General features: G+C 37.9%; 2 protein-coding genes across 2 annotated transcripts in view; one reads left to right on the top strand and one right to left on the bottom strand.

The window, feature by feature from the left end:
- Positions 1-24,262, top strand: part of COG5 (component of oligomeric golgi complex 5) — a 185,938-nt gene that overhangs the window by 14,237 nt on the left and 147,439 nt on the right. The window lies entirely within an intron of this gene.
- Positions 17,809-24,191, bottom strand: GPR22 (G protein-coupled receptor 22). Its single transcript, XM_021384592.1, has one exon. It carries the CDS (start codon positions 19,724-19,726, stop codon positions 18,425-18,427), a length of 1,302 nt encoding a protein of 433 aa, XP_021240267.1. The 5' UTR covers positions 19,727-24,191; the 3' UTR covers positions 17,809-18,424.

Raw genomic sequence — 24,262 nt, 5'->3', positions numbered from 1 at the left:
TAAGGTGTGTCATGGTACTACTTAGTGAGAACTGTTGGTGATAGGTGGACAGTTGGACTGGATGATCTTGTAGGTCTTTTCCAACCTTGGTGATTCTATGATACTTAAGAAAAAGCCTGGCTATGGCTGAAATGTCTTAATCTATTTACTGATGACCTGGACGGGAGGATTGAGTGTATCCTCAGTAAGTTTGCAGATCACACCAACTTGGGTGTACGTATCAATCTGCATGAGGGTAGGAAGGCCCTGCAGAGGGACCTGGACAAGTTGGATCGCTGGGCTGAGGCCAGTGGGATGAAGTTCAACAAGTCCAAGTGCTGAGTCCTGAACATTGGCCGCAACAATCTCAGGCAACGCTCCAGGCTTGGGGCATGGTGGCTGGAAGATTGTGTGGAAAAAATGGACCTGGAACTGTTGGTTGACTCTGAGCTAAACATGAGCCGGCAGTGTGCCCAGGTGGCAAAGAAGGCCAATGGCATCCTGGCTTGTATCTGAAATGATGTAGCCAGCAGGAGCAGGAAGGTGATCATCCCCCTGTACTCAGCACTGGTGAGTCCATTAACATACAATAACAAATAAACTATTGGTGAGAGTCTAGTGTATAAAAATGTCATTAAATAGTTGGCTACACGAATCCTGTTTAACCAGCAGCATTTTCTTCCTTGGCAGCGTAACAGGTCTTTGAATTAGAGAAATCAATGACTGTCTGTCATGTAGTTTGATTTAAATACGTCATGGTAGCAAGATCAGCAATACAATACAGATGAAAATGTTGTACGGGGAAGCAAATGTTCTGAGGAAACTGTTCCTCAAAAGTCATTATCTGTTGCTCACTGTTACGCAAGTGACCATCTATCAAGTAGGGTTCTGTTGAAATGCGTTCTGCAACTGGCTAGTGTTTTCATTAATGATTTGAGTGATGTAATATGGTATATCCTTATTCAATTTACAAGTACTAATCAAGCAGAGAAGAATGGAAAGTATGGTGGGAAACAGGATTAGAATGAAGAACATTGTTAGCAAATTGGAGATATGTCTTAGCTGAACTGCTTTCATTTCTCTTCCAGACAAGTGCAAAGTCCTAGCAATAAATACTTGTAATTAGCAGCAGAAATACAAGAAATGACTGCAGGTAGTAGTTCTGTAGAGACCTGTGATTAGATGAAAGCTTGAGAGTTCTTCACGATTTGGGTGCAAGCCACTTGTTGATTTGTTTTGTAACAGTGTGACATTATTGGCAATGAAATTCATACAGATTTTTAGAAAGAAGGGCGTTGTGTACAAGGCACTTGAAGCAGATTTTCTTTTGTTCCCCTGCTTCAGCTGGGGAATCAAGCCTCTTTCGAGGCACCTCATTCAAGGAAGGTGTAGGTTAATTGGAGAAAACACAAAGTACTACAGTAGTGAAAGCTGAAGGTCTTGCAGATGGGCGGTGGCAGAGGAACTGAAAGTGTGTGTCTCTTTGGTTTGGAGAAGAGGGGTCTAGAAGGCACAGTAACATGCTTCAGATATGAAGGGAATAAATAGCTTTCCATATCCCCTGTGAACAAAACAGTAAGTAATGGCTCTAAAATGAAGCAAAGAACGCTTTTATCTAAAATGCTAGAAGACATTTCTGCCAGTAATGATAATTTCAAGGCAGCTGTGAAATTGGTATTTGGAGTTTTTTTCAAAAGCAATTTAGACACGCATGTATCTGGAAAACTTTAGGCAGGGGTTCTTCTGCCTCGGAGCCGGGAGAAGCTGATGTGCTGTTGTCTCAGAAATGCTCATCCCTCCTCCACCAGCTCTGTTAATAGAAAATGGATTATAGGGTAGTTTTGGTTTTGTTTAATTGAACTGTTCGTTGTTAATTTGCTTCCCACAAGTTGGTTTGTTGGACACTGCTCAGTTACCTCCTGGAATATGAGGCTGAGTGGAATTGGAAAAAGGAAGCCATCACTTCAGTTCAGCCTCTCCTTATCAGTCCTTCAGATGAAATGGCAGATTAATCTCAAAGACCTGCAGCTCACTCCTCTGGCACAATTACTTCTGACCTGGTTACTCAACTGTGTAACTGGCATTCCAGTGAACTTCATGCAGCTCATCCTGTTACTGGAATGCTGCAAGAATTGACCTGTTATGCCAGAATTCCCTAGGAGAGTGCAGTGAGCATGAGAGGAAGGTGGTACTGACTGCGTGAATGCGAATGTCGAATATTTAATTTTTTCCCTTGCCAGGACAGAAGACGGGCCGTCTATTTCTCAGACTCAACTGTTTTTAAGAACGATGTTAACTTAAAGGAGTAAGTTTTTAATATTTGAGAATGATGATGAATATAGTTTAGTGTTTATCAAAATACTAAGTACAACTAGTCAGTGTTCAGGAAACCACAGCTTTAATTTATTGAAAACTTAAATAACTCATTTTAGTAGGAAGTGCTTGTACTTGTTTGTTTTATACCAATTACCTCATCCGTATCTACTGCAAGTTGTAATTAACTTTGCATATTGTTTCCACTGTGTGCTTTATTAATTGAATATTAAAACTGTAAATAATCTCACTGGAGAGTGCAGGAGACTCATTCTGAAGTGACTGCAGATTGACTGACTGGATATTTGTCCTTTGGGTTAAGTACTGTTGCACAAAAATTATTTGTTTTGACTGCTATTTGTTTCTGAAGTTACATTAAATATGTGTATACAGCTGTACACAAATATTACTAAGCTTGCAGTTATAAGCTCTCTGCATGCCTGCCAATAGATACTATATTTCACTGCCTTCTTCTTTCCATATATATTCAGACATGAACTTTTTTCTCCCTAGTCTGAGCAAACATCTAGAGTGTATGGCTTCAGAGCCAGATCTTGTGTTGAACCAAGCTATGATGAAAGTAGCATGAGGAAGGACTTGATTACTGCCACACCACTGAGCTCTTTCACTGCGGTACACAGAGCAGACAGGTTTGTTGATAATAATATTTCTGTGCACAGATTCCCATAGGAATCAACACATCAATCTGGAGGGAGAAGTTCCTTTCATGACACTTTTTCTTAGGGATTTAGATGCATTATAATGTACTGTCTTGTGTAAGACCCAGTGTCCTTTAAATAGTATAGCATCTATCTGTGAAGCACAAGATGCTTTTCTGTAAGGGTAACTGAACTGATTTGATTAATAGAAATTACACAGCCATGCCAGCGTGATGCTTTGCCTGGGGTAATTAGTCCTGCTGAGAATGACTGAACTGTATTACTGACTCAGAGTCATCTGCATTATTTTGAATGCTACTGCTTTAGGTGGTACATCTGCATCCACAGTAAGTGCAAGAATGTTAGTAAAACATGATTTTCTTCTGTCCCTGGTGATGTTAGCAGTAACACTGCCAGACCTTTGCTGAAATTGGTTGGGCTCAAATCTGCTACGCCTTGCTGTAATTCTGTGTAAGCTTCATGTCCTTCAGTCGCATATCAGCTCCTTTTTAAAAAAAAAATAAAAAAAAATCTTATCCCCGAGGGTTTTTTCACTTTGTTACCATAAGATGGATGATTTTGCAAGAAGCATCTGTACAAAGTCTTATTTGTAGTATTCCCAATTAAAAAAAGTTATCTAGTGGGAAGGTCAAGGAGACATAAAAGCGATTTAAAAAAAAAAAGCCTTAATATTTGTAGCTTTAAAAAATAGTCTCAGACTGTCTGGAAACTGAATACTCACTTTTGCGAAAAGGAAACATTTATGGAAAATTGGACTTAATGAAGGATTTTAAAAGTAAAAAATTTAATCACAACCATGAATATAAAGAGCCAGTGTCACGTGCAAATACATGCAGAGTACATTGTCTGCACTGCTTTTCTTCAGCATATCTGGTAAAGATAAAGTAAAATAAAATGATGCACTATTGCTTTAGTTAAATTGTGATGAACTGCATATGGTTAACCAGCAATTAGATGCACTATTAATTATATACTAGATACTACATATATAGTCTAAGAGTATATATTGTGTATGTATATGTGTATCACTATATGACATGCAAGTGTGCATACACATACATGATATGTGCTTAGACTATATATGTAGTATCTAGTATATAATTACTCTGATTGTGTATATATATGTATGTACATATATACACGCAGCAGATACTGTGTTTCTTATGGATACTGGCCATGCTGTCATGGTCAGATATATTGAAAAAGAATTATTCTTTATTTTTAGTGTGATAACATTGATAGAAACACTCAGTTTACTGTCATTCATCATGGGCAGTTGAAGTTGCTATTTTATATGTTGAGAAGGAAAAAGAAAAAAGCATACCTGTAATGCTTCAATTTACTGTGATTCTGGTTTTAAGTGAGATATCCTTCCACAGAAAGGAGGGCCATGAATGGATAGTGTGTGTTAATGAAACATCCTCTTGTTTTCTGAGAAGATCTTATTATTTTCTTAGTATTGTTCTTGGCTTCGTGTTTGCCAAAGTCAATACTTGATTTATTGTAAATTAAAGGAAGAGCTACTGGCGCTTCTGCTGCATCACATTTCATGAATTGTGTTGTACAACCAGATATTGTGTAATGAATGTAGAAGGCAGTCCTTGTTCTCTTCTGTAGTTGTTTACCACTCATTTTTTCCCTTCTCTGTTTCAATTACGAACATAACTATCTTGTTCTATGACATCTTATTTTATGCATCTTTACCTTTTGTGCAGTTAAGGAGCTTCTGTGGATATTCATTTTATTTTTTCTTGTTAGCTCTTGAAATGAAGGAAGAAAAATCTTGCTAGTATGGAACTAGTTCACTAAGGTGGCCTTTTGCTTTAAGACTTTGAATTAATATACATTTAACAAAATGACATGCAAAACGGTATGATGTTTCATTAATAAGAGGCTAATAGCATCCTTATCTTCTTTGAATAAAGAAGACAAAATGTGCAGCTTTTACCATCAATTTGTGTTTTGCTGTGGTTAGGATTCCTAGCTTGGAAACCTTGTTAGACAAATCATTTTATGTAAATAGTTGCTGTGTTTTACTTAATCTCTGGCATGTGTTCTTTTTTCTCGCCATTTTCTCTCTCATTTTCAAGAGAAGCCACTAAATAATTACAGTCACGTGGGAGAAAAGACAGTCTGAACTGATAACAGAAAATTCTATTGGAATTTTATTTTTCAACATATGCCTTGAGCAGAGCATGAGTTTACACTTCACAATCACAGAATTGCAGGGGTTGGAAGGGACCTCAGGAGATCATTGAGTCTAACACTTCCTCAAGTTTTTAAGTTTGATTTCTGTTGGTGTTGTTTCATTGTAGTTTCATTGCGGTGTCACTTTTTCCCAAAGCCATAGCTGTCCTGATCTCTTGATGCTTTATTTTCTTTATGTATACAGTTCTACAAAATGAAACCTGGTATAATTGTAATGGTGGGTTTTCTTGATGTCTAGTTTCCCTGAAGTGTCTATAAACGTTTTTCAAATTTGCCAAAATGAGTGAATTATCAAACTTATTTTTCTGTATTAGCATTAAGCTGACTTCAGTTTTTGGTTAGATTAGTCTACCATCTATAAATACTTGAATAATTTGATGATGTCATATTATTAGGTATTTGGTATTTTTAGTCCTCTGAAAAGGTCCATAGAATTGAAACTATATATCAGATGTTTTGAAATGAATTTAGTACCCCCTGTCAATCTTGAGGTGTTAATGTATTCCCGAGAGGCATGTTATTGGTGTTGCATTGGAAAGACTATGTCAGAAGTTAATTTCAGTGGGTCCAAGTTATCTTTGCTGTAGCACATGGAGTATTTTTGCCAGCTTTTATTCAGATTCCAGGCTATCAGAGACCGTTTATTTCCTGTTCCCTGCTCTTGCTTGCTCACACTTACAAATAGCCACACCTTTTCTTCCTTACATGTGTGGAAAGCTCTGTTTTTTCAACCTCTTTGTCATCTTTAGTCTGTACTTGATTGCTACTATTTCCTTATTAATACCAACTGTAATTATTATTGCCAGGTTATAATATATTTCGGTTGTAGGGCTATATTAAACTGTACTGTATTTCAGCAGGTACAAAGTAAAACCTGGGACCTGGCAGCTTGTGACTTACTTGTTTTTCACATTTCAAAGGACTCAAAGAAGTGAGTGTGTAAGGACTTAGGAAGAGAGGAGGGGATTTAATTTCCTACCGAAGAGTGTGTTCTGTTTGGACGGAATTTATTGTTAAGGCAGCAGAGTAGCTGCACCAGATAAGCTGATAGGCAGCTGATAAATTAATATTCATTGGTACTCTTCCATATGATTATGCAGATGAGACAGTGATAGTATTTGCCCTAGCACATTCAGTTCTGCATTTCAGATTAAGCCATATTTTTTGTATTTCTTAAAAACACTGTAATTGCAGTGTTTTCTTTGCGCTTTGGTCATGTATCAGAGGGTTTGGAACTCTGAGAGCCAAAGGGTCTGCGGTCCCATTTGGATGATGTGAGAGATGGAAACACAAGTTTGGAAATTTTGAGAAAGGAGCTAGTTTGAGGTGAAGGATAGGAGTGATGGAAGAGCGGTGTTGTGGGAGAAGGTCTTGGCTATCTTTCCATTTTTCATTAATGAAATTAAATGTAAAGGCCAGGTCTCATTAGTGGCTGTTAAAATTTCTTTTTATGTGATTAATGAGTGTAAGTGTGGATGAATCTAGAATCTGAAAACTAGGCTAATATTGTTTCTCTAATTACAGAATTCCCTTGTTGCCATCTTCTTTTCTCAAAGTAACCTTATTAACAGACAGGAGTTATACCAAACCTGTTTCTCTTCTGCTGCTAAGGAAAACATATTCCTCACCAGAAGGATGGTTTCCTGGCTGGTGAGGACCAACTTGTCTTGTTTTTGCTTTACACCTTACGCATTTTATGTGTCTGAGCTGTAAGTATTTTAGTGTTTGTCAACTAGGGTGTATCTTGAGGGTGGAAATGTGAAAGGATTTGGAAGAACTAGTAACAGGTAATCTAGTAGCTGTGAATGCCCGTGTTTAACCAAGTTCAGGATAAATGCAACTTCAGAGATGCATATGTATATATTTAAAATTACTTCAAAGTGGTTATGGTTGGGCAGTCTTGCGCAGATCTTAGGGCATCTTTGAGTATAGAAATGAAAGCTGTGGGTTTCTGTTTCAAGGAGATATACAAAAATTATCAGGAGCCAAATATATTCTCCAGACTCTGCAGATCTCTTGAATCCAATATTATTTTGTATACTGACTTTGAATGTCTATGAACAGGGGGAAAAAAGAAACAAAAGAGAAGCAATTACATGTTAAAGATGAGAAGAGAGTTCAAAGAGTGATTTTTAGCTGAGTGAAGGGAAGGCATACATAAGTTAACTGAATCTCTGAAATACTTTTTTTCATCTTGTAGATTATCAGTACATTGGAGAGAGTAAAGAGCTGGCAAGAGCTTGAAAATAATTCCTCGTGCCCTTTACATTTTTCTTTCTTTGTTTTGTGCAATGTCTGTGCATGTTCTTGAAGAGAAAGGCAAGTCAGATTACTTAATTTACTATAATAAGTGAAGGTGGGGATCTTGGCAGTGTAGACAGATGTCATCTCCAAATTTAGTGTTGGCATATTCTCAGTGTATTTTGATAGTTACAAGAGTTCAAGCAAATGGTTCACAGCTAGGTCTCAGAATACTGATGATAAACAAACACGTCAGTGACACGTACTCACAAGGAGTACGAGAAAATTCAGTCCTGCAGAGTTTGACACCGTTTGCAGCTAGAAAGATGCATTTGAAAGAGCACAGGCCAAGTCTCCTGCTCTGCAAGGAAATGACACTTTTAAGTTTCAGGCAGGTCTGCATATGATCTTCACTGTCTGAAGCCCTGGTAGGAATTTGAATTTATAACTGTTTTCTTCCTCCTTTCCAGAGTGTTTAGGTACTTGGAAATTCATGGTGTGCTTCAGGCTTAAAACCAGTGTAATGATCTCTAGATTGCTCAGACTCAGTGGTTCAAGTTCAAAAGGTATTCACTTCCCTTTGGGAAGGTGTGGAGAAGTGTCACATACAGATTTTTCTCTAGGGGGAGTTCGGCTGAGGATAGAAGGGAGGATGTGTGCTTCTTTTTGTTTATACATGGCAATGGTGAAATCTGTTGGTTAGTGGTCAAGGAAATAACACTGAGAAGTGCTTCATAATATTTATCTTTTTTCTTGGGCTGAAGAATTTATTACTGCGTAACCCAGTGATTGTGTTTGTTACAGAAATAACACTTCAACACTGCATCCACGATTGTTCTCTTTGAACAGTTGGATTCAGAAATAGAATACGCAATAGAGAGGATAGAAATGGATGAAATGGACAGGTAACTTGTTATCGCCAAGGAGAGGTAGTGAGCATTTGACTTGTTTGGAAAGATCAAGTAATGGTGGTAGCCATTAGCTGGAGATCTTGGTTGGAAAATTTCACTGGGGATAACAATAAGATTCTGTAAATGTCTGTAGGTTAGAGAGACTGGTGGAAAAATCTAAGAGATGTTACTTTCACAATCCACCAGATTAAACCAGGAAAATGGAAACATCACCGTTCTTTTCTGAGATGTTTCTGAGAAACTGTGATGTTGGGAGTCCAGACTTCTATGACCTGTAATAAAACATCACTAATTTCTAACAGAGGAATTATTATAATCAAATGGAAAACATTTATTTGATTTAGAAGCCAGTTGTTGACAGAAGTTTAGTAGCCATGCCACACAGGACAAACTGAGCATAGACCCACTGCTTTAATGTTTCATTTCTGAAGAGTTTTAATTTTCTAATGCAGATGATCTAGTCAGTAGTTTGGACAAATGTATTTAAATGAACTTGAAAGTTGAAAGCTTATTGACGAGCCTGTGAGATAGTGGCCTTTTGGCAATCAAATGAAAGTATAGTCCAGGCCAAAGATCTGTTCTATTGTATTGACAAAGCAAGGATAACAATTATAATTAGTAAAGAACGTGTGAACATATTCAATATGAATGACAAGTGTAGAGTTTAAATATGACAAAAGTGTGCAGAAAAACTGATGACTGACAGGAGCCAGAAAGATACCTACCATAGAATAACCTTACCAGTATACAGGTTTCCAGAATGTTCATAATGATTTAGGATTTTTAAATAAATACTTTTGTTTTAGAGGGAGACAGGGTAATGCAGGACAATGTTCTTCCATAAACTAAAGGTATTTTGTATTCCAACAATAAGAAAGGAGGATGTTAGACAAATGTGCTAGCTTCCTGGAGCCATTCATTTGTAACTCCTTACTGAATGGGAAAAGACAAAGTCCCGCATTCAGAAAGGGAAATGGTATTTCTGTTGAAATTAAAGTCAGTCAGGCACAAAGCTGTTACAGTAAAATAATAGCACACATCCTCCCTGCTGTCCTCAGCCAAACTCCCCTAGAAAGAAAAAATGTATGTGAAAATTCTCTACACGTCCAAATTCAAAAATGTAAAAGAAAATTTCAAAGCTATGAAGCTGAATGGGTGATAGTCAGTTTTTGTAATGGAAAACATATTTTGTCAAAGAAACTTGTGGTTTTTGACTGCATAGTTGATGTAGGAAATTGTATAGTTATATTATGGATTTATTATACTTGTATCATCTACAGTTTAGACATCTTATTTAAATTCTTACTTAGGGGAAAAAAACATAAATCACTTCCTCTTACCTCACAATTGCTGTACATTCTTGGCAGATAATTTTGTGATTAGGGCAGGTGAAAAAGAGGAACAAAGGTAAGGTAAGTGACAGTTTTCTGCAGATATGAACCTCAGAGTAAGGCCATTTGCTGGAGGAGAAGCAGACGTGGGCATCTTATATATTCAACACATATGCGCATTTTTCTTAAAAACAAAACAAACCCAAACAAAAAACCTCACAACGAAACACCTTCCTGTGATCTGTTTTTACAAATATGAAAATGTAGTACTAAACTAATGTAAAGTATTGGAATAAGTCTGCATGCATGCTGAGGTTGCTTTACCAATGTTGTTTCAGTCCTAGCATTCATGCAGCTGTAGCAGGCAAACCTGTACTTGAGCAATTGGCATAGGGAATTGTGCTATACAGATAAAAACATAGTTTTGTGGAGACTTGTGAATAAATGCAATTATACGTGTCACAGTAGGAGATTAAAAGGGCTCTTTTTTTCTTGATGATTAAGACTGTAGAGGTGCATTCATGGGGAGAAAATAAAGGGTCACAGAAGGACTCTTTGATTAGTAGAGAAAGAAATGACAATGGCTACGGGCTGGAAAATGGGGTTTGGAAATTCAGAAGTATAAAATAATTGAAAAATGGAATGTGTACGTGGTTTTGTTGTAATTCCTCATGTAAATACTGGTTATTCAAATCTTAAACATAACCAGTTTTACCCTATTAATGTCTAATGTGTTGAGTCAGTTCAGGTTTAAAAACCCTCGAAACCTAACCGTATAGCTATGAAAGAAGACTGAAGTCCAGTCTTTGTTCAGGTCTTGGATGGGAGCCAGGATTTCTTTGTGTTATTCCTGCCTTGCCTTATGGATCAGTGAAGACCTTGCTATATGTAATACAGAGTAATGAGCAGCGTAGAGTAAGATTTAATTCCTGAAAATAGGAAGCAGCTTTAAAAATAGGCAATTTTCACAAGAGTAGTTTTATTTTGTTTCTTGCCTCACGCACGTAATTTTCAAATATTAGTTCTGTCAGATGCTTTGTGAGCACTTCTCTGTTACAGTTTGAGAAGTAAAGTAGTCCAATGTTTTTATTTACCATTCAGAGGCAACCTTCCACTGCCCAGAGGCGCTCAATCTGGTTACCTGCTTATCTTCAAGGTAGCCCCACTTCAGCTGAAGGGCAGCACAGTCTCTTATGTATTCATGTCACTTCAGGGAAAGATGTGAAGACCTAACCTCACTAAAAGAGGGAACGAACTATGATTTTGAGAACATACAGTTTCTATGGCAGACTGCAGATATTTCCATAGGGTTTTTGCCCAGCTTGCAAACCAAACTTGTACTAGAAGCTTCAGATTCTAACATGAAATGCAGTTAGGACCTAACAAAGTCTCAGTGACTGAATCAGGTTTCCCACTTCCACTGAACTTTATTTAAACCACTTCCAGAATTCTGCATTGTAAGCTGTACAGCTGAGGCAGTACTTCTGGAATCTTGTGAATGCATTCATCTTTTTAAAGGTGGCTTCAATGGATCTTCATGGGCTTTTTTTTTTTGCATGTTTTATCCATTTTTTGCAAGACAGGAGATGAACTGTATGTCTCTATATGCATAGGCATAAAAAATCATGCAGTCTAAATTATTAAACGTAAATGTTTGTTCCGGTTTCAACATAGAAAATGAAGTGATTCATTCTGTTTAGAGATTTCTCATGATTTGACGTTTGCTTGGTGACTGAGAAGGTCAGGTCGGATCCTGCACTTTGATCACGACAACCCCAGGCAACCATACAGACCTGGGGAGGAGTGGCTGGAAAGCTGCCTGACGGAAAGGGACCTTGGTGTGCTGATGGACAGTTGGCTGAATATGAGCCAGCAGTGTGCCCAGGTGGCCAAGAAGGCCAATGGCATCCTGGCTTGTATCAGGCATGGTGTGGTGAGCAGGACTGGGGAAGTAATCCTGCCCCTCTACTCGGCACTGGTGAGGCCCCACCTCGAGTACTGTGTTCAGTTTTGGGCGCCTCAGTACAGAAATGACATGGAGGTGCTGGAGCAGGTCCAAAGAAGGGCAACAAGGCTGGTGAAGGGCTTGGAGAATATGCCCTACGAGGAGCGACTAAAGGAACTGGGGCTGTTTAGTCTGGGGAAGAGGAGACTGAGGGGAGACCTCATTGCTCTCTTCAAATACCTGAAAGGTGATTGCAGTGAGAGCGGGGCTGGTCTCTTCTCACTGGTGACAGGTGACAGGACAAGGGGCAATGGCCTCAAGTTGCGCCAGGGGAGGTTTAGGTTGGATATCAGGAAAAATTTCTTTAAAGAAAGGGTTGTTAAGCACTGGAACAGGCTCTTCGGGGAGGTGGCTGAGTCACCATCCCTGAATGTGTTTAAAAAACGTTTGGATGTGGTGCTCAGGGACATGATTTAGCAGCGGGTTGTTAGAGCAGTATGGTTAGGTTGCGGTTGGACTTGATGATCTTGAAGGTCCTTTCCAACCTGAGTGATTCTATGATTCTAAGGTGAATTTATAATTCAAGTTATACCCTTTTGTTACATGCAAATACGTTCTTGGAACATCGATTGTATCTGGAAAAAACCTCTCCTGAAATACTTCACCTACCAATGGCGGTAGCAACAAGTACATATGCAATGCACCATGGCTAAATGAAGATGATTTAGCATATGTGTGCGGGTGTGTGATATTTTAACAAAACACAAAAATCATTTTTCTGTGAGTTTTCTTCTAGGGTTAGGTGTTCAGTCCCTGAACCAGGTACCTATTGTTAACATTTCCTTTTCCCCCCGCATATTCTTTTCACTTTGTTTTTCACTGATGGGTTTCCCTTCCTGGCTATCAGCTGGCTGACAGGATTGGTATGTCCTTCTTTCTGTTAAGGAGTTTACAACAGCAGTGCTTGCTTTCACTCTTATTTTGTGAGGATACATACATTGCAAAAATAATGTGTCTTTCCCCTTTCTTATGCACGTAATCAGCACAGTGTTAAACACAGGCCCATAAGCAAGCTATCACTGATATTTGGAATTATTTACTCATGTGGAAAGCTGTCCTTTTTTTCTACATCCCCTCTGCTTCTTTCTCTGGTTATCTGTGACAAGGATTAATGAAAAATATTTTGAAATGAGTTTTGGAAGAAAACCGTGGTATGAAGTATCAGTAGGTTGTCATCAGTTATTGTGCTTTTCCCCTATTCCTAATGGAGTTTAATTTGAAGTAAATCTCTCAACAGATTGTGAGAGAGCCTAGTACAGCTGAAGTAAAGCTGTGCTAATATTGCTGTTAATAACAGTCTGACATAGCCAGAGTGACAGATTTAACGGCACTAATATTGTTTCAGCAGTGATATTGATTTGTTTATCAGACGTGGTATCAAGTTAAACTGTTGCAGGATAGGGGAGGAAGTTAGAGATCATAGCAAGATAACAGAAACCAAACGTCTATCTCCAGAGCTCAGCCTGAGCAGGAAACACGGGCACGCTGTTTGCCAACAGCAGTGTGCCGGCAGCTCGCCCGCCTGCTGCTGCCTGCTGAGCGTCCGCAGCCAGACCGAGCGCAGATAACCATGCTGTACAAATAAACCCTCTTAATAATTTCGGTTATATGCCTTCTGCAGAACTTTCACTGGAAGTCTTCATTTTTTTTTTTCATTTTTTTCTTTCTGTGAGAATTTCCTTGCAAAGAAAACAGCTGATATCAACTGCATAAAATAAATGTAATAGAAAAGATTTCTTCCATTCTGACTCAATTTGTAATAATCACCGAAGTCGTATTTTTTAAAATAACATTGAAGTATCTAATGACATTTGCCCTTCAGTTTAATACTCTACAAAAGTAAATTAAGATAAAGAAGAAATAATTGAAAATGCACTGCGGTTATGAAACGCTTCTGAAGCATCAAGACAAACTGAAGTTATCTGACCAATACCAGATCGAGGGAAAATTCAGTTGAATTTTTAAGATTTATCACTGGGAACAGACATCTAACATTTTCCTTTCAGCTCTGTTCTTGGAATAGTTGTGCTCTGTAAGCACATTGTACTCAGCAGAATGTATGGTGTATCTCTAGTCCAAGAACCAATGGAATAATGCTGGGTTTGGCTGTTATTCGGTGTACAATTTATTAAGTCAGAACCTTTGGAGCTGCTAGTCATGTGGCTCTCCCCCTTGCTCCGAGTGGTTTTGTCAAAAGCACTTATCACACTTGATGATTCAAAGATCAGCTGTTGTGGGTTTCTATTATAATATGAAAAACAAGGTTAGCATGCTTCTTGTGGCAAGTGCATGTTGCCCTCCACCTTTCTGCAGTCACGATGACCGCAGTCTCCTCAGTGTTCCTTCCACCTTCTGCCCTTTTGCTATTGACCTGTATTCCCAATGTGCTTTGCATCCTGCATTAACAGACACTGGGTATGAGTCAATTCTAATTTCCTTATTAGTCAGTTATGATGTCTCTTTGTTGTATTTTTTTTTACACATAACTCCCCAGCAAAACAAAAAGCTACCCCCATATTTAATTTTCCTTTTGAATTGCGAGATTGTTCTGTGAGTTGGGGCAAGGTAATCACACAGGCAAGTTCTTCTGTGCTTTTAGTGCAAGACAAATGAATTCACTGATATTGCAGCAGAATGTGTGAAGTGGGAGGGGGATTTGGCTGTTGTGAAGCTGGAAGGTCTTAAGGCTGAAGCTGATTGTCCTCAGCTGCACATTCAAGGTATTTTGTTTGAACTGTGGGGAAGGGAAGGCTAAGTTGGTCTATTCTGTGTCTTTCAGTACTACCTTGAATATTTGCTAAAGGAATGCTGCAATTTCTTCTTTTTAAAAAGTGTTTAACGACATTTGGTAACTAAAACACTTCAGAAGAAACAAACATGTCTACAACACTCAGATATCAAGGAATGCTGATGCCTAGCACATACACTGATGCAGAGAAAGATGCAGTACAATATACATAATGGTTAACAGAGCAGAAAAATCCTTCTAAAGCCTACGTAAATGATATATCCTATTGAATGTTTTATTTACTTAAAAAAATATATAAAAAGAGATGTTGAAGTGTATGCATGGTGGAGCATAGTGTCTGTTTAGTTCAGAGATGCACTCATGAAAAAGCATCCATATAAATATGAAATAGATGCTAATATTGAACTCTGCTTTGGATGTGTGCGGATATATAATAATGATGTATAACGTGTGTGTGGATTTAGGTAACAATGAAGGAAGAGAATTGTATTGATTTAATATATATCCGGAGGTATAAATTTCTGATCTAATATATTTAGAAGTCATTGCAGTTCCTATTCCCCTGGTACTAATGAAGCAAACGGAACTTCTGACCACATAGCAGTGTGTTGTAACCTGTAAAAATTGTTGCTGTCTTGAAACTAGGTATTTGAGATCTATTTACATTTCTATTTCACTGGTTCGTGCTATACTGGTTTGTTCGGGTATGGCTCTCAGGCGCTATGATAGGTACTGGCATTCTCCTCAGCGTTTTATATTTTTAGTGGGGGCTGACCTCATTTCACAGTGTAAAATTGAGCGGAACTACATTTGCAAGTTAGAAGAAAACGTGGTCAGATGTCAGCTAATACCTCAGGGACGGTGAATACATGGAAACTGGTGTTTATTGCTCAAATTTCCACAATGCGTTTGCTGGAATTAGCATTTTTAGAGTCCTGTACAGTTCTGCTTGCCTTAGGCTGAATGGTGTGAAATGTAATTGAACTAATGACTCACTGTGATGAGATCATTTTTAAGAATGTAGTGGGCTTCTTATTGTACAATACCGCGGCGTATATTTGCCCTTTTCACTCCAGTGATGCTGCCTATTTTTTGTGTTCTGTTTTAGTCTTTGTCTGTCAAGCACCCACGGCACACCTTCACATCCCTCCTGAAATCCTTTTCTGTATCTGCGGGATATGCAGTCTTGCTTCACCACTTGCTCTTTATTTTGTCTTGTTTGTGTTAGATCTGTCATCTTTGCGGTACAGATCGTGTATGCTTCTGTTTTGTAATGACTCCTGTGCGTATATTCAAGTGCACGTATTTCTTACTCCCTGCTCTGTGCGGAATTTCTTTCAGCAGACCTCAAAGTGTACTCCAGCGTCATGTAAGTCCTTTTCTGTGTTTCATGAAAGGTGAAGAACAGTAAATGTACAAATGGACCTGCATGTATTCTTACTGGCAATCACTGGCTGAGTGACACAGCCTTTAAAAGCTCCTTTAATCTCTTGCTCTGATTCCTCGGTTGTGTTTTCTCTTTGTTATGAGGTACTACGTCACTGAATCTGGCTTTCTAATGAATGAGCCCTTAAACACTAAATATGTAGTACTTGAGATTTTACTTAGTTTTTAAAAGTAAAGCTGTGGTGTAGAGAAACGTTTTAAGTCTGCAATCTTTTCTTAAATGATTATTTCAGATAAGAACATGAGTAATTATGAGATTATTCATGTGCTGGGGTCATTATTTCTCGTTTTCTTCTTCTTAAATAAATGAATGATATTTTAAATTAATTTAAGAATGCTTTATTGGAAGATAAGTAATCAGTTAAATCATATTATGCCATTAATCTTAGAGATCCCACTTTATCCTCCTCCTAATGTCCAGAATCTGCAGAATATAGCTAGTCAGAGAAGGGAGGAAGTGTTAGGAGAAAAAAAAAAAAAAAGAGATTTACCAGTTCAAGCTTTTTGGATTCACATCTTCTCACAAGAGCTTACTCATGCAGGAATTCTTTTGAAGTGTTAAATTTGGAACATATGAGATTAAAAAAGAATAAAAAAATCTACTACTATTAAGTTTGCTTCTGAATAAGATGAAGGATTTCTATTCCTATTGGAACCTAGAGCTAGCTTGGATGAAATTCACACTGGTCCACACTCTTTATAAGCAGGTACAGTTGAATGCTGGAATAGTTGGTTTAGCTTTTAGAACAAAGCCAATGTAGTTATCTTTGGGTGAATATTTTACCATAATTTTAGAAAACAAATTATTATCAGATAATAGAATGTATAGGTAGAATTTGGATAATTTTATGTTCCTGATCTTTGTGGAATATGGAGCCACAGTGTCTTCTGCTTGGGTAAATTAAGGTACATCAAATGTGTAGCTTTTCATTTCTTCTTTTTTTTTAACCACAAAAACAGTGTTGGCAGTACAGATATGATTTAATAATGTGATGGGAAGTAGCATTTTGCTCCCTTAAAGCCACAATTATTTTTTTTCCCTAGGCAACTTTAGAAAAGCGCATCAGAAATACTCAGTTTTTATGTAATACTTTAGTCAAAATAGCTCTCATATTCAAGAATATGTTCTGTTGGTTTTTTGATTGGTTGTTTTTTAATAGTAGTTAGCACTTACTGAAAGTTATCCTTCTAATTATCATGGTAACAGGTGATACACTGAGGAGTTTATATAGCCAGACAAGTTAAAGCATTCTCACTAATTGATCTTGTAGGTTTTTTAAAAGTCAATAAATGCCGCTGTTCACTGAAATACTGAGTTTTTATATATGGGATAGTTCAAGCCACCCAGAAAAGAAAGTGGGGGGATGAGTATCTCAGTTCTTGCTTGCAGTGTTATAGATGATGGCTTCTGAAGGCTTCCTGTCTGCTCATCAAAGGCATGAGATGGAATGGAAAAAGAGGGTATATAATGATGGTATGACGCATCTCTCCAGAATATGCAGAAATAGGTTAGCTAGCCACTGTGGGATTTGACTTGTGAGAAAGCAGTTGCATGACCAGAACTGAACATCACTGGAGCAAAGATGAAACCAAAATAATACAAAAGTTAATGAGGCCAAGAAAATTGTTTCTGAATTAGCTGTGGCACTTGACAGCTCTGTCTATGATGATAGATGGTTCAATAAGTATTTTCTTTCCAGAAGATCCCCATGTCATGCTGGAGGTCCAGCTGCAAAGCCCCTGCAGTGTGAACATCTGAGTCTTTGCACAAATGGTTTTGTTGGTTCTTGCTGGTTAATATCAGGCCCAGTGACTTTCTCATCTGTGTTTTCACCCTCAGTGCATCTTTCCCACTGTCCCCCTCTGCCCCTCTTATAATTATTCAATATTTTGTGCTTTCTGTACCAAAACTGTACCTCTGAGACTGTGATCAACTGTTTTGATATGCAAGAACTTTTTTCTCCTCTTTTCTTAGAAGTCTTTCAACCAATGTGATTCAAATAAAAAATAACTGGTTCTGAATCGTTAATTGAAGAGCATGCTGGATTGGATGCTGGAGAAATTTGAAATAAGTAAATAAGTGCATATCCGAATATGAGATTAAAATGTGCCTAAATTGTAGCTGTATAGCGATCAGAATATCTCTGATCAATGTTTATGAACTCAATTTAAAAATATACCATGCAAAAGTTGAATTTGTGCTTTAGAAAATGAAAGATTTCCGAGTGAAAATCTTGTTTAAAAATTATTTTATATTTACAGAGAAACTGAGCCATACAAATATTTTAAAAGTTTGCACTTCTTTAAGGCTATTTATTTTCTAAAAAAGAGGACTTGAATATTTCTGACAAATATACACATGGTGTTACGCTAACAAACGGCCATGCAACAGATATCTTACATAATGAAGAAATTGAATATACAAGACCTACTCTATTTAACACAGATACTGGAAAATGTACAGTCTAGCCAATAGTTAAAAAATGTTTTTCTTATTTGGCAGTATTTTTCTACAATTTGTTCAAATGTTCCTCTCAATGTATTTTGGTGAATACTGAAGTCTAGTCAGTGACAACCTGAGGTACTAAACATTTCTGCCTTACTTCGTTGTCTTCGAAGGTGATCTTTTTGTTCCTTTTAGGCTCTATCCATGAGTTGTGTATGACTGCGTTATTTGGCATGGGATCTGCTTCCACGATTGAAACAACTCGTTTTTTCATCTTACTTTTCAGAACTTTCTGAAATTTTTGCCTTGTGAATGCATAAAGTAGAGGGTGAAAAATAGTTGTTCCGTATGCCATGACTAGAAAACATAAGCGTAACTTTACCAAAAGGTCACTTGGGCCCAAACACAAGATTGTGGTGTTTAGAACAGAGATGGGTGTCCAGCAGAGCAGAAAGGTGGAAATGATCAGGAGGGACATTCTGAAGACTCTCTTCTGCCGCTCTCGTCGCTCCCGGTGCCGCTTCACAGCTCGGCGCAGGGCGATGATCACGGACACGGAAGTCCTTACACCAAAGACCACGTTTCTTCCTGCGCTGCTCTGCGACATGTCCGTGGTCTCATGTTGAGTGGTGAGAGAAATAGTTTTTTTCTTTCGAGCTTTCTTCTTTTGTCCCGTTGTAAATCTTGTGCCAATTCGGATGTTAAGAGCCTGGAGTATTTTGGTGTATGTGATTAGCATCACTACCACGGTGAAGAAGAAGATGGGGATCTGGACGAGGAGGTGGTAGTACATCCCTAGCTCGGTGTGGTACTCGTTTGCGCTGACACACAGCAGTGTCTTGTTCTCCCAAGTACTTGCACTTTGAAGACTGAAGAAATTGACTTCAATGAAAGGAATCAGGAAGGCAAAAAGCGAAATGATCCATATTGATGTCATTAATATCACAGCCCTTCCCATGGTCAGAATTCGGTTGGCAGGTTTGACAGAGATGTCGTATCGGTCCAGAGTGATAGCAAATACATTGATTGCGGTTGAAACGCTTGCAAAAGAGACACAAGCCTCGTGGAAGCAGCAGATCAGAGCAGTGTTACTCTCCAGTGAAAGCAGAAGGATAACTATAGTTAGAGGAATACATCCCACACAAATTATTACATCAAGTACGTGAAGGTTCATTGTAATTATGTTACTGACAGAATTGATTAAGTTGGATTTCATACAGTAAAGTACCAGCACGGTGAGGTTGCTGCCAAGTCCCAAAACAATTTCTAACATCAAAAATCCAGTGAGAGACACTTGAAAGCTTAATGCATATGACAGTGGTCGGTACATGTTGGTGTCGATGTCATCAATGGCATCTCGAAATGTGAAGTTAGATTCAAACTGCATGTTGCCTTCCAGAATGGGAGAGAAACACATTCTTTTGTTGCAGTTGCTTTTTCTCCTGAAAAGTGAAATAAACACGGAACTACTTGGTTTCTTTTTTTAACATTTTTTGTTATTTTAGAAAAATGATAGGAAAGGAGGAGAGAGGAAAAGCATCCATTCCTAACCAACTCTTAATTTACTGTGTGTTTAGAGCTGTATTTGGCATGGACCCAAAAGCTTTAGGATCTAGAATAAGGTCTTTCCTTTTTAAAGGAAAGCAAGATTTGTTTTAAAAAAAGAAAAGGTGAAAAGCTTCCACTCAGGAGAGACAAGGCTTTATTTATAGTGATGTGGCCTTTACAAAAGGGCCATTTGTTGAATAAACTATACTTGGGCTTTGCCTTTGTATTGTGCTGAGTGCTATTTCAGCAGAATGTTAAGTATTAACAAATTAGTACTCAAGATCGTTTTAAAAAGGTTCTTGTGGGGGAAAAAAAGAAAGTGATAGGAACTTAGAGCACTGTTGCTGATGTATCATAAAAAGAACATTTAAAATATTTTATGGCAATTTAGCAGCCTCCTGATGAAGACTTTGTAAGAGTGTTATAGACTGAGACTTGAAGTTCTGCAATTAAACAGATTTTTATAGAACTTGAAGATTTCTGTTCACTTTTATCTTGTGTGCATCTACGTGTATAAAACCTGTCACTACAAAGAGCTCGTATAAGTATGTCTGATTTCCACTGTAAAGCTTACATAGGTTTGGGGTAATGGAATTTATTACAAAAATGAATTACAAAAATTTTATTCCAGAATAGATTTAAGGCAATAGTTTTATAAAGTAGTACTGAAATATTAAATCGTCTCTTCCAGACTTTTTACATCCTGAAATTAAATCCAACAGATTTGTATACATAATGTATTTATCCTAGGAGTAAGCGAGGCTCAAAAAAGTAGCGTTTATTACATATAGGATTTTCATTTTGTGGCTGCACGTGCTTTGTTTTCCACACACCGGCAGGTTGTAAGCAGAGCATCTGCGTTAATACCTGGCGTGCGTATTGCTTGCATTGTCAGCCAGCTCTAGAGGCTGTAATGAGATGAATAAATAAGAGATCATTCTGTTTCTTGTTGTGCTACTTGAGAGTTTTTTATAAGTAGTTTCAAATTTAAGAGGGGAAGTACTTGGCATGAAATGAAATTTAAATGCAGACCTTTGTTCCACTCTGAATACATTAAAAATGGATAGCACTAAGGTGAACAAAAATGAGCTGCTTTTTTTAATGAAAGTATGAATTGAGCACACTTGGGATATGGTATGCAAATGAAATTCATCTGCAGTTCTGAAAAGCCTCAGTTGCACAATACTATTAATTGCATATTGTATGATGAAAATTCTTGGTATGCTTCAGCAGTTATTTCACATTTACCTCTCAAATACAAAAGATGTAAATGAGAACATATGAGACTCATGTGAAATGAAACAAATATTTCAAAAGCTTTGTTTAATTTCCAGTTTAGGCAAATTCTGATGGGTTTACATTAAACCTCAGGAACATTATTTTCTCTGTGTGTGTTGTCCTGGCTTTGACTGTGTTTCAAGAACCGATCCAAATGCATTACTTGATACATTGAGCATTTTTGTATTAGTAAAATCCAGGAGGCAATCAAAAGCAGATCTCGCTTTAAGAACAAAAACAAAAACAAAAAAAAAAAAACCTGAACAACCCCAAACCTACAACAATCTTAACTGTAACCTTACACTGACATTTTTGTGAAGACAGAAAACTTCGAGTGAGCTAAATCTATCAAATTGAAGATTAAACATCACCTCTTTGTTGCATTGATTAATTTCATTTAAGTACGAGTATAAATGCCAGGACAGAGGTAATTTACTGAGTACGTTGCTGTGCTGCTCCCGTGCAACGCAGAACAGGGGCTGCGGCACGCAGCCTGTGACCTACCTGCTTCCTGCGCCTCAAGGGTCTTTCAGCTCATTGTAGCAGCTTGTCATAAATTGAAACATGGTGTCACCAGCAGATATTTGACATGCACTGTCACCTGGAAACCAAGTGCTCGCTGGGCTCTTATTTCATTCCTTGCAGATTTTTTTTTCCTCTTTTTGCTCCAGCACTTCAGCAGCAGAGAATTTTGATTAAACATGGGGACTCCTCAGTTGCCTGAGATATTTTGTCTGTGCCGAGTTCCAGGCCAGCAATGACAAACCTTTTAGGTGATGTTAATTTCTTTCCCCTCTTGCATTTTGTAGCAGCCTGCTTTTATTTTCCAGGTTTAAAAAAGAAAAAAGAAGAATATCTGCTTTCTGTGTTCAGAGTGTATGTAGACATCCTTTAGTTACAGTTGCGTATTTCTTTCTGTAATATTCCTGCTCATGACTTTTGAGTGATGGCTTAGTCGAAGAAGTTGCTGTACATCATAAAATCCAGTTCGTGTGCTTTGAGAGTAACCATGAGTTACCTAATTTGGTTTGTTTTCATTTAAGGAGAATACATAACAGATCGTAAAATTGAGAGAAAAATATCCATTAGTCATTATGGCAAATAAGATATTTAATGAGCAGTATAGAAAAAGCGTGGTTAAACCCTTGTGCAGCTTGCTGGTGAAGAATGCATATTCTCCTTTTGGGAATTCATGTTTCATCGTTTCTTCATGCATCGGTAGTTTCCACAGTTCTGGTTTTAAATTATAAATCCCTCTTTAAGAAATGCTCACCATTTTAAGAATCGCTCATATTCTTCTTCTAATGAAATCTGGGTAGATGCTTCAGTCTTCCACACGTATTGTTGACGTGTAAATGGTAACACGAGTGTGCTCCATGTTTTGTTTCTGATTCCTTTATGCCTTAAGAATACACGTTAGTGGTGTGTCCTGCTGCTTGTAGGTCACGCAGCTAGAAAGGTACCCGGCCAACTGCGTTCTTCATACTGTCAGTTGTAAAACTGAATTAGTTGCTGCATGCCCTTGTGAAGGGGAGGAAAAAAAAAAGTTAAAAGTAGGGTGTAGAATTTCAAAATAAAGTAATGCAACCGTATGTTTTGTAATATAACTTATTTCGTGAATGAAGTCTAGAATTGTATCCTACAAGTTATACAATCAGTTAATGTGTTCACTATTTCCTAGTAAAATCATATCATGTTTCTGTTAACTTGCAGGAATTTAGTTTTTTGGACAAGTCTCCTATTCTCCAAACAGTGAAGGTTGCAGGAAAACCCCAACTAGAAGCAGTAACTGTTGGATGTAAAGTGTCTGTGACACTACAGCTCTTAGGAGCAGCTACTTTATACATGCAGCTCTCATGTCTGCTGATGAGAAATTGAGCAAAGTCAACAAACTTATAGGAAATACATTTTTATTTAATTTGCACACTGTTAAAATTGTATGTGCTGCAATCAGTGTTTCTAATAAGTGACTTGATTTCGGAAGAGATAATGGAAGAAATAAGTCTGAAAAACCAAACAAATGGAGTAAAAGGGAGATTTCACGAGCAAGCCAGAGATTAGTCATATTACTTGACCTTCATAAAACTGTAAGTGTGCACCAATTAACAGACTGTCGGCTCCTTCAGAGAGCAACTGAATAAATCTGGAACGTATTTAACTGCCAATATTTGGAAATACTGCTGAGGGAGGAAAGAAATATTCTCAGTTGTATTCCGTGGCTTTTTTTCCCCCCATTCCTATACTAACCTAAATTATACTGTCTTTATGTTGCATGAACAAAACAGGTTCTGGATATTCTATAAGACTTTCATACAAAATAGCATTTGTCTATGACTGTGTTTTTAATGGGGATGGGGAAATAGCATTCAGATATTCCCCGGACTCAAATACAACACGATACTAGTGCTTAATACAAGTTGAATCTGATACCTTCCTCATTTCTCTTTTTTCCCCCTGTTTTTGTTAAATGCTGCTTATTCTGCATACCATAATAAGGAACAGATCTTACCTCCGCTACAGGTTTGATAAATTCTCGGTGCAGGTGAAGCAGTTCCAGGTTGGAGGGATTCATTTTGTTCACTTGTTAGCAGAGAAGAAGGGAAAGAGGGTGAAAAGCACATCCTCGAAAAATGACCTTAATGAAAATTTGTGCCTGTAGCGTGCCATTGTTTCAGCATACTGCTAATGTGTACAACTGCTTTAGTTCTGGCTTAGAGGCTGCTGCAGTCTCCCACTCTTCCTACTGTAGAATCAATAAGCATTTGAAAATACATAATGAAAGTAATTTAACATACTGAAGGCTTCTCGTCTCCAGAGACACCACTGAGATTCAGGCTTTCTAAAAAAGCAGAGCAGCGCTTCGGAGAGGCGAGCTTGCGATGGGCAGCTTTTGCAGAATGACAGCCTACCTTGTCGCTTCCCTTCACTGCAGAGAGATGCAGTGCATTCACTAATTTTGATTGGTCAGTGATGTGGGGCTTAAACTGTGCTTCATATATGGGATTGATTCCCCCCTTGCCCCCCTCTCCCTGATTTATATAAGGATTCTTTTATAAAAGGACTAAATTTACAAATGATTTATGAATTCTGGAATATATTAAGGCTATGCCAGTGTTATTTTTACCTT

This window comes from Numida meleagris, chromosome 1 (genome assembly GCF_002078875.1).
Source record: "Numida meleagris isolate 19003 breed g44 Domestic line chromosome 1, NumMel1.0, whole genome shotgun sequence".
In the NCBI taxonomy this organism is placed as follows: domain Eukaryota; kingdom Metazoa; phylum Chordata; class Aves; order Galliformes; family Numididae; genus Numida; species Numida meleagris.
Note: the sequence above shows the minus strand (reverse complement) of the source record. Positions and strands in the feature narration are given on the sequence as shown.

What these genes read in the sequence shown, in the direction of transcription:
- GPR22 (XM_021384592.1), bottom strand. Translation starts at nt 19,726, where the DNA reads ATGTGTTTCTCTCCCATTCTGGAAGGCAACATGCAGTTTGAATCTAAC.